Source organism: Nannospalax galili, unplaced genomic scaffold, assembly GCF_000622305.1.
Source record: "Nannospalax galili isolate Female #2095 unplaced genomic scaffold, S.galili_v1.0 scaffold78, whole genome shotgun sequence".
Classification (NCBI taxonomy): domain Eukaryota; kingdom Metazoa; phylum Chordata; class Mammalia; order Rodentia; family Spalacidae; genus Nannospalax; species Nannospalax galili.
Window position 1 is genome coordinate 5,490,616 of NW_008343387.1, and position 11,544 is coordinate 5,502,159.

Consider the following 11,544-nt stretch of genomic DNA (forward strand, 5'->3'; position numbering starts at 1 on the left):
TGCTTTTTTAAAAATAGTATGATTACATTGAAAAACTCTGTATAGCACTCCCTGAGTCTTAGCTTGTTTTATTGATTTTAAGTATCAATTCAAATTAATTTCTTGATAATTGTCATAAATGTCTATTAGGAATTTATTCCAGGGGGCTGGAGAGATGGCTCAGTGGTTAAGAACACTGAATGTTCTTGCAGAAGACCCGGGTTTGAATCCCAGCACCCACATGGCAGCTGATAAGTGTCCATAACTCCAGTTCCAGAGTATCCGATGGCCTCTTCTGTCCTCTGCGGACATTGCATGACATGGGTGCACTTACCTACATGCAGGCAGTATACTCATACACATAAAACAAAAAATTTTTAGACTGTATAAATGGGAAAATACCATGCTACAGGTATTGTTTTCCAGGTTTCAGCACCAACAAGTTTTAAGATCTCTGAATATCAAGACACTAATTGGACATATTTAAAAACCCTGCTTTAAGAGGGGGTGGAAAGATTATATAAGAGTCAGGGAGGAGGTGCATGAGCACACCAAAATGGTCCTATAGACACCTGGGACCCTTCTCATACAAACCTACAGCAGTGGTGTCATCAATTGTTTTCCAGGTTTCAGCACCAACAAGTTTTAAGATCTCTGAATATCAAGACACTAATTGGACATATTTAAAAACCCTGCTTTAAGAGGGGGTGGAAAGATTATATAAGAGTCAGGGAGGAGGTGCATGAGCACACCAAAATGGTCCTATAGACACCTGGGACCCTTCTCATACAAACCTACAGCAGTGGTGTCATCATGCACAAGACCCAAGCAAACTTAGGCACACAAAAACCCAGCACAGTACTTGGAAATGAACAGCAGGCCCCAATCTTAGTCAAAGAATTATTGGCAGCTGACTACTGCTGGGTGAGGAAAAGCTGATCTTCTCAAAGGGAGAGACTGTAGATAGGCTGACTAAACCTTGGTGGATGAACTTGCACTGAGGGACAGCTCAGGACACTAACTTTATATAATAGGCCTTGATACAAATGACAGAATGAACTCAAGTGGGGGCTATGGGAGGTGCCAAAGAGACAGGGGAAAGGGGGTATAGAGATGATTTTATGTATGAAATACATAAAAATGCAATTAATAAAAACAACCCTGTTATTGAGGGCAACAGAGGGGCAGAAGTAATCTCCAGCAGAGATGCCAGTCCTTGATCCTTACTTCTCAGTTCTCTCCTGTCTTGCTTGCTGAACTGCTAAAGCACCATGACACATTTTATTTACTATGTATACATACACTCAGAAGAAAAAAACACACTCTGTCTTACTTTTAATACTCGATAGCAGCACTGCATGAATGCTTCTATGTCGATTACATGCTCTACAACTTCAGAAGCAACAACAGCATCAAAAGTTTCTGCAGTCTCTTCCACAATCTCTTCTAGGGAACATGCTCTGTATTCTATTCTCTTACGCAGGCCTGGATCAAATGATTTATGGTGCTGTGCTATCTTAATATTTTCATCCACAGGATCAATTCCAATAACTGAAGCCCCCAGTCGCCCTAGAGGCTAAGGGCATAAAAAAAATCATTACTCTCAAAAAGAAAACAGAACATATGTTAGCAATAAAAAGTTTATCCAAAATGAAACCAAATTAACCATAGGTGATAATTACTGGAGATCATTTATGGGTAACAAGAATTTATATATCATTTCCTCTAGTTTGTATACATTTGAAATTTTCCACAATCAAAACAACAAAATGTACATTTACATGTAACACAGTTTTATCCTATATATGGTGAAATAAATGTAGCAAACCATGAAATAAACCAGGCTTTTATTTTCATTCTTGAAAAATTCAAACTTTCTAATGCATAATTATATCTCAATAGTTTTTTGTTTGCTTGTTTGTGTTTTTTTCCTGTACCTCCGCCCCTGAATTATCTGATACCAGGGATCACACTGAGTCTCTTGCATGCTAAGCACTCGCTCTACCACTGAGATTCATTCACCCAGGCCCCCCACCACACACCTAGAAATAATTCTTCATACTTTTTTTTTTTTTTTTTTGAGACAGGGTTTCCTTATGTAGCTCTAGCTGGCCTGCAACTCACTATGTAGACCAGGCTAGCCTCAAACTCACAGAGATATGCTCTCTTTGCCTCCCAAGTGCTGGTTGGATTAAAGGTGTGTGCCACTACCACACTAGCCAACTCACTTTCATATAGCTTTTATATTTGGACACTTCCCATGACATCCCCAAGTATTTAAATAGAGAATTCTAATCAAAACCTACAGAATATTTGTATGAAATAAATGTATTAAAAGTACAAGTCACATTGTTTTACCTCTAGAGCCAGATCTGCAGTGACACTCTGAACACACTGTAGAAACACTATGGTAATATCTTATTCATTTGTAACTTATATGCCACACATTCATTTTCACATATTTTAGGTGTCATCGAATTTTATATTTGAAGCCAAAAGAAAACGGTCCACTGCCAGGTGAAGAATGCATTTTCTGTACATGTGGGGACTTAAACGTGTCCAAATGAGCCTCTACCCACCCTCAACTTAGCTGAATTAGGAACTTGGAAAGTACTAAACGCCAGCAAACCTGAGTACTTTGAACCCAAGACAATTAATGAAAATACCCACAGGGATTAAATTATGATGCATCTTTGTAACAAAAGCTTCCTATATTGATATAAGAACATAAAATAAGTCTGGAAGGCATAAATTTACTGCACTAAAGCAGTCTTCAGAGGAAGAAGGATACTTCTCAGTATTGTAGAGCACCTAAGAAGCAAGCAAAACACTAAGCAGGTTTTGTCATCATAACAAGTGCAAAAGTTCAAAACTGAATTTAATCTGATAGAAACTGCCAAATTTCTTAGGACAGAAAGCTATTTGAATGACTTATGCTCATTCTTTGTTTATTAAAAACAAAATCTAAAAAAACCAGTATAGTTTTCTGAAAATTCTTGGTTTTTTAAAATCTTAACATTACTTTTATAATCATAAAGATTAAAATTATTACTATTTATTAAAAACATAAGTAATAGTATTTGCTAAAAGGATAAATGAACCAGGACTGGTGGCACAAGCCTTTAATCCCAGCAATTGGGAGGCAGAGGCAAGCAGACCTCTGCTCTGTGAGAGCAAGGCCAGCCTGGGCTATAAGCAAGTTTCAGGCCACCTGGGGCTACAAGGAGACCTGTCTAAAAAAAAAAAAACCCAAAACCCTCAAACAATTCCCCCCACCAAACCCTTTAAAAACATAATATTGTTTCCTAAAAAGATAAATGAAACATAAGGCTACTTCTCAATTCCTCCCTCAGTTAAAAATGGTAAAAATTGGGATTGGAGAGATGGCTCAGCAGTTAAGTGCACCGGCTGCTCTTGTAGAGGACCTGGGCTCAATTCCCAGCACCAACATGGTGGCTAACAACCATCTGTAACTCCAGTTCTGGGTGGCAACTCCAGTTCTAGTTGGTAACTTCAGTTCTAGGTGATCCAGTAATGTTTTCTGACCTCCCTGGGCATTCCATGACACTGATGCACTTATACACATGCAGGTAATATACGCATATACATAAAATAAAATATTTTTTAAAGTGGTAAAAATTTTATCAAAACACATCATACACATGTATGAAATTCTCAATTTAAAAAAATGGCAAAAATGTTGTAAGACACTTACTTCTGTTAATAATCCACCACCACAGCCAACATCAAGAATCTTCATCCCAGACAAAGGCTTTCCTAGTTGGTGATTAGCACTTGTTTTTAAAAGATTGTCTCTTAAAAATACATCAAAAATATAAAAACAGATGACTAATTTAATAAGTGAAAGGTCTTAAAATATACATTTTTAAATGAAATTAATCCTCCATTTGACTTAATTCATATATTTACCTATCTTGTTTTGTTTTATTTTGAGACTTGGGGGTTATTTGGCTCAGATGGCCTTGAACTTCTAGTCCTCCTTCCTCAGCCTCCTGAGCTCTGTGATAACAGCGGTATAACACCATGCCTGCTCTTAATCCTCATTTTAAATAAACTATTGAAATTTTTATATAAATATATCTTTTATTTTAAGAATTAAATGGCATTTAATTTGTACATTTTCAATAATTAAAAGTTCTGAAATAACACAGCAGTAATTATTGCTTTAGTAATAATCTAAAGAAAATTTCCAAACAAATCTAGTTTAGATGAACCTAATTAAGTACTTGTTGAATAAACTTTTCTTAGCAGTATGAGGTAGAAATATAAAACCTCTGTGGCTAAAGACCCAGGTTCCATTCCCAACACCCACACGGCAGCTAACAACCATACATAACTCCAGTTTCAGGGAATTCAACACCCTCTTCTGGCTTCCATGGGTACTGAATAACATGGGTGCACTTACATACATGTAGGCATAACACTCATACACATAAAAATAAAAATAGATTTTTTAAATAAAAAAAATATATGAACCATATTGCCTATGTTGTCAGTTTCTAGACCAACTTCATACATTATTTTACAGGTGGATGGGAGATGCAGAAGGGAGATCTGTATTTACAGAAGTTGTCTATATTTCCTTCTTTATTACATCTCTTTTAATCTTCTAATTAGTGGGTTTTTTCATGTATGAATAAGCAAACAATCCAAATAATGTAAGTTTATTTCCAGGAGAATAGTAGTAATATTTTAGCACGCATACACACAGATGTGCACATGCACATACACAAGTTGATACACACCTAGTAGTATTGTAAATTCAGCTTTAAATTGAACTACATATGAATTTAATTACATTTACATTAAACATATATAATGAACATCTTAGGATATCTAACATTGCTAGTAAAATTAGACTAACCCAGACATTAGCTAAATAGATCACTTTGTGATGTTATAATACGCAGAAATGATCCATTTCAAATGAAGTCCAGTCCTTTCTTCAAATAGCCAAAAAATGACTTCCATATAATTTTAGACCATATTATTTGTTCCTGATGCCTTATGAGGAAAATAAAACCTAAATCTGTAGTCATGCTTGCACAGAATTACATGATCTATTTTGTAATATCTAAATAAGAATGTCATAGTAGTCTGAATACAATTCTCAAACTTAGCATGTGAATCACCTGAAAATGTGCTGAAACAAACTGTATGAAAGGCAAGCCCTAATGAACTCTTGCCTTTCTTTATCTCCCACTGAAACACATGGCCCATGGCCCATTCATCTAAGTAGCTTCAAAGTCAGGCCTCAGAGGTACAAGGTAGGCTTTAAAAAAAAATACTTGTTGAATCAATCTGTCTCTGAAGTATTCCCTTTACTAGGACTGCATAAAGATCACTCAGGGCACTGCAGGTCATTAGCTATAAAATGGTCCCAAAGACATAAGATTTAAGTTTCCTTTCATAAGGATGGAATTTTAATTAACCTGATAAGCCAAAAATGCTTCTAGTTAAGTTATGAAAGCAGCAACGTGGAATTTTGATCCTAAATATAAGCAAAAGTGAATACAAAAAATGAAAGTTTAAATTTGAAAGATGCATTTTTAAAGACTTAAGAGTTCGTGGAATGTTACCTAATAAAAGGCACCCTGAGGTCATTCATAGAATGAAGAGGTGCAAATACTCCTTGTTCATCCCACCACTTGTGAGCTAGGGCCAGGAAAGTTTTTACCTCATTGCTGTCAACAGTTGTTTGTGAAGTACTACATAGTCTTTTCCAGGAGGACCTAGGAGGGAAAACAGAGAACCAGGCAAATACTGAGATTATAAAAAATGTGAACTGGAATACACTGTACATAAAGATATTATTAATAATTTATTAGATTCTAAATGTGTAGGTAAATATAAATATACAGATGGCTCAATTTTGGTGCATTAAGATAGAGTTTTCACATAAACACAGGACTGATATATTTTCACAGAAGAACAAATAAAGGTGGAGCTTTACAAAATTTGTCCTTCTGGGTCACATCTATTATTATTAATTATTAATTAGTACTAATTATTGTAATTATTGTAGCTATCATTTATGAGTACTTCCTAAGTACCAGGTGCCAGAACTCTGCCCATGTCACCCTCAGATAACTCTATCATCATCTTTATTTTACAGATAAGAAAAGTTCAGAGAGATCAAGTAAATGGTTGCTAAGATTTGAGCACAAGTGGCTCTACCTTCCCAGTCCAGGCTCCATTACCTCTTCCTTGACTCTCATCTTAGTCTTCTAATTATTTTCATAGCTCCCTACCTCAGCACCTCCCAATTTGTTTTCCTTGATGAAGTATGGAAAGATTATTGTGAAATATAAATTTAATCATGTTATTTTCTCATATAATATGCTTTCAAAGTGTCCAGTGTCATCAGACAAAAGACTAAAATCCTTGGTATAACTGATAAAGCTCCTTCTCTAAACTCATCCTGTTCTCTCCTCATCCTCCTCACTGGCCACATGGTTTGTTTTAGCTCTCTGAAATAGCCATGTGCTTTCCTAACACATCTGGCACATACTGATTCTTCTGTCTGGTACATTTTCCCCACATTCGCTCCTTTCCTCCACTAAATATCTAAGTCCCTCTTACCCTCAAATGTTAGTTTAAATAGAATATTATTTACAAAAATCTTCTTTGATGCTCATATCCTTCTCCTCTTCTAACTCCCACACCACTCTGTACTTCTTCATGGAGCTGTATAATCATTCGGTTATGACTGTCATTCACTAGATTATGCACTATGAAGGCAAGGTGTGGACTGACCTACATACCATTTTATTCCTTGTGATTAGTACAGTTCCTAGAACAGAATACGTTCTGAGAAGATATTTGACAAATAGATAATTTAACAGAAAAATCTCAGAAAAAGTATATAATTTGAAGTCATTTTTTAATCATATGAAAATTGGAGCAAAACAAAAATTAGATAGACACTATACTGAACTGCATGTACAGTGTAGAAAATATTCCAAAGTTCTGCTTGGTTAAAAGATAATTAGGTTGTTAACTGAGAAAAAAATACTGCTATTCAAATGATATTCTATGTCATCATTCTTTTTCTTTTAAAGTTCAAGAATCAGGGACTGCCGAGATGCTCAGTGACATGTCACCAACCCTGACAACCTCAGCTCTATTTGAGAGACCCACACGGTGGAAGGAGTGAATCAACTCCTGCAAGTTATCCTCTGACTTCCACAAGAGCACTGTGGCATGTGTGTCTGCCTGGCCCCCATAAATATAATTTAAAAAATTTTTAATTAAAATATCACCTTTTTTCTAATATTTTAGGAATATTAGTTTCCTTTGCTATGATCAAGAAAAAACTTCAGTCATCTAGAACTGACTTATAACAGTAGGTAGTTCAGTTAACCAAGAACAGTTACATACACACACACACACACACACACACACACACACACACACACACACACAATCCTAAAGGTGCTCATTTAACAGAAGCAAGAGCATGCACTTAGAAAACAGTCTTAACTGATGATCTGAGGGATTTTTCACAAGATTAGAGACTAGTTTATAAAATACAAGTGCAGGGCTAGAGAGATGGCTCAGTGGTTAAGAGCACTGGTTGTTCTTGCAGAGGACCTGGGCTTGATTCCCAGCACTCAAATGGCAGCTAACAACTGTCTATAACTCCAGTTCCTGGGGATCCAACACCCTCTTCTGACCTCCAAGGGCACTGCACGGCATGAGTGCACCTACCTACATGCAGGCAATACACTCATACACATAAATTAAAAATAATAAAGTATTTTTAAAAAATATGTAAGTATCAGGGGCTGGAGAGATGGCTCAGCGGTTATGAACACTGTTCTTGCAGAAGACCTGGGTTTGAATCCCAGCACCCACATGGCAGCTAACAACTGTCTATAATTCCAGTTCCAGGGGATCTGACAGCCTCTTCTGTCCTCCGTGGGCATTGCATGACACGGGTGCACTTACGTACATGCAGGCACAACACTCATACACATAAAAATAATAGATTAAAAAACATTAAAAAGATGTAATTCCTTCCTAGCTTACTACCTAGAATACATACATCTCCAGCTTATGTTTGTGTTCTATTATAAAGATACTACAGAGAAGCAAAGACACTTCTCCAAGAAATATAGTCTCCTCTCTTCCTTTTCCTTTGTTTCTGAGACAGGGTCACACTGTGTACCCCTGGCTGGCCTGAAACTTGATATGCAGCCCAGTCTAGCCTTGAACTCGCTGAGATCCACCTGCCTCTGCCTCCTGAGTCAAAGGTTTAAAGGTGTGTAATACCATGCTTGGCATTATTATTGTTGTTGTTGTTGTTATTATTATTATTATTAGTGATAGAAATGAGGGAGTTTATTAGAGAAAAATGATACTACCCAGGATGGAAGTGGCCTGGTGTACTAGGAAGCCATGTGCCTAGTCTTCTCGTAAAATTAAGACTATCTCTGAATTTGAATAGGAGATGTACATGGCTAACACTGTTTTTCTACCAACTTTTCTGTGAAATTAAAGTTTTCCAAACCTATACATTGTTTTTGATCCACTCTTTTGGCCTCCGTGGTACTGCATAACACAGGTTCACTTACATGCAGGCAAAACACTCATACACATTAAATAAATAAATAGAATATTTTTAAAAAATAGAATAAATAAACAAAAGCTACTTTTTTAATTTTTAATTTTTAATACTATTTTTTGTTTTTTTTAGAAGAAACATATCATGACAGCTTTACCTATGCTCAATAAATGTTTCCAGAGCAAAGACACAGCTCTTTCAAAAGTGGCTATAAAATTTCTAGGTTCGTTGTTGAAGTAATACAGTTATACAATATTAAACTCAATATAAGCGCCGTAAGACATAAAATTGAATGAGTTTTTAACCTTTAAAATTAATCAAACCATATGAGCTATTACATACTGAACAAGTTTATTAATCACAATCAGTGGTAAACTACTGTTGCACATAATTATTTAACTCTTTACCAGAAAAATAAGTAAACTCACCTGTAACTTTTTATTCTGGTCAAACAGGAAAAAGTCATCCTATAGGCTCTGAACCACATGGTCCTGTGTTCAATGAAAACCCATGGTTTAATCTGCAGATTCCTAGCAAGCTGATTCCCTGAGTAAACTGAAAACAAAGATTAAGTATCTAGAGGAAAACATATGCTATCCTGGTACACATTGAAGAAATTTTATGATATTTTTATGATGTATTGCGACTGATAAACAAGGTACTTTCTTAATTTTGAATTTTACTTTAAAATTACCATTGAAATCTACCCGATGACTTTATAGACATACACAGGCGCCAAGGGTCTGAGTCCAAATGATTATGACTAGTAATAATCAGATACATACAGATTAGAGACGTATGCGCCAACATCTCAGTGTTAGTAGCAATAACCATGAGTCTTTCTGTAAGGAACAATATATTCTAAAATGAAATGGAGATCTTTTTTAAAGGTTAGAAACTCATTCAATTTTATGTCTTACAGGGTTTATACTGAGTTCGTTCAATATTATATAACTGTATTGATTCAACAGCGAACCTAGAGATTTTATAGCCACTTTTGAAGGAGTTGTGTCTTTGCTCTGGAAACTGTTATTGGGCATGTTAAAGGTATAATCATACGCTTCTTCTAAAAAAATAAAAAATATTAAAAAATAAATAAAATAAAGGTCTTACTTTCTACCATCTAACCAGAAATGTCTAACCAAAATTATGTATATATAAAACCTTTTCTGTCTCTACTTTTTATAAAATTTTACTTTTATTTATATGTATTTGTATGTGTGTATGTATGTATGTACATGCCATGTGTATGCAGGTGCCCACAGAGGACAGAGAGGGCACAGGAACCTCTGGAACTGGAATTATAGATGGTTGTGAATAACTTGACATGGGTGCTGGGAACTGAACTTCAGTCTTCTGCAAGAGTAGCAAATGCTCTGGGCATACGCCTAGCCACCTCTAAGCCACCACTGAGTCACCTCTCTATCACCTGCCACTAATACATGTGTATGTGTGTGTGTGTGTGTGTGTGTGTGTGCATAAAATCACAAAATATATTCAAATTTTTTAAAATTTATTTTTATTTTATGTGTATATGACTGTATTGCCTGCATGTATGTCAGTGCACCCATGTTGCACAATGCCCACGGAGGTCAGAAGAGGGCTTTGGATTCCCCTGGAACTGGAGCCAAGGATGGTTCGTAGCTGCCATGTGGGTGCTGAGAATCGAACCCGGGTCCTCTGCAAGAGCAGCCAGTGTTCTTAACTGCTGAGCCATCATCTCTCCAGCCTCCTCAAATATAAACATCTTTTAAACTAGGAAAATACTATTTCTAGATTGTCAGTTCCATACTAACTACCTGAAATGGACATATGCTCAAGACTTTTCACAGAGGAACAAAAGCATATGTGTGTATGTGTACATGTGTAGAGATAGATGAATGGATGGATAGATAGGTAAGTAGGTAGGTAGGTAGATGGTAGGTAGGTAGGTGAATAGAAATATGTATAAGTAGACAGACAGAAAGATAGGCAACCACACCCTAAAATAAAATCCACAATAAACATATTAATAATATTAATAAAACAAATTTACAACTATAGTGCAAGACCAGCATTTCTCATTAACTGAAACAACCACTAGAAAAATAAATCACCAAGGCTCAAAACAGAACATCATTGATCCAATAAAATATAATTGAAATTTGTAAAACACTTCACCCAAAGACTTGAAATTTATAAAAACACTCCACCCAAACTACAGCAGAATCTACATTCTCTATAAGCAGGCAAATAGCATTAGAAAAGATAGACCAAATCATAGTTACTTACCCTCTACAGAAATTGAATTCATAGTCAAAAATTTATTTTTGGTCTTTTTTTTTTTTTTGAGACAGGGTCTCCCTGTAGCCCCAGCTGTCCTGGAACTCACTTCGTAGACCAGGCTGGCCTTGAACTCACAGAGATCCTCCTGCTTCTGCCTCCCGAGTGCTGTGCTGGGAGTAAAGGCATGCACCACCACACCCAGCTAGTCAAAAGCCTTTTAAAAAACAAATTTCCAGGCTCAAATGGTTTCACTAAGAATCTCTTAAACAAAGAAAAAATAAACAATCTCCTCAATAAAACAGGAAAGTGACCAACAGTGAGGAGTGGTTGCACTTACTTGTAATCCCAGCACTTGGGAGGCTGTAAATTGGAGGCCAGCCTAGCCTTCTGTAGTAAAATCCTGTCTCATAAAAACAAAAACAAGCCAGTTGTGGTGGCGCATGCCTTTACTCCCAGCACTGGGGAGGCAGAGGCAGGTGGATCTCTGTGAGTTCAAGGCCAGCCTGGTCTACATAGTGAGTTCAGGTCAGCTGGAACTACAGGGAGACCCTGTCTCAAAAAAGACAAACAAAACAAAAACCTCACAATAATCCAGGATACCTCCCAACCCATTTTATGAAGCTAGAGTTACTCCAATATAAAAGCCAAAGATTACAGATCAGTTTATTTAAGGAGCAGGCATAAAATTCTCAACAAATACTTGGAAATAAAAT

At 36.3% G+C, this 11,544-nt stretch overlaps 1 protein-coding gene across 5 annotated transcripts in view; it reads right to left on the reverse strand.

Annotated features, from left to right (window-relative positions):
- Coq3 (coenzyme Q3, methyltransferase) overlaps positions 1–11,544 on the reverse strand; it is a 26,375-nt gene that overhangs the window by 5,830 nt on the left and 9,001 nt on the right. For 2 of the 5 annotated variants that reach the window (XM_008839619.3, XM_029566716.1), the window contains exons 2-5: positions 8,995–9,057; positions 5,580–5,732; positions 3,695–3,794; positions 1,313–1,555 (exon numbers count right to left, since the gene is read on the reverse strand). In XM_008839619.3, the coding sequence (XP_008837841.3) occupies positions 1,313–1,555; positions 3,695–3,794; positions 5,580–5,732; positions 8,995–9,057 (559 nt within the window). Of the gene's footprint in view, positions 1–1,312; positions 1,556–3,694; positions 3,795–5,579; positions 5,733–8,994; positions 9,122–11,544 lie in introns of all 5 variants that reach the window. The other 3 variants (XM_029566714.1, XM_008839620.3, XM_029566715.1) reach the window with 2 other exon arrangements.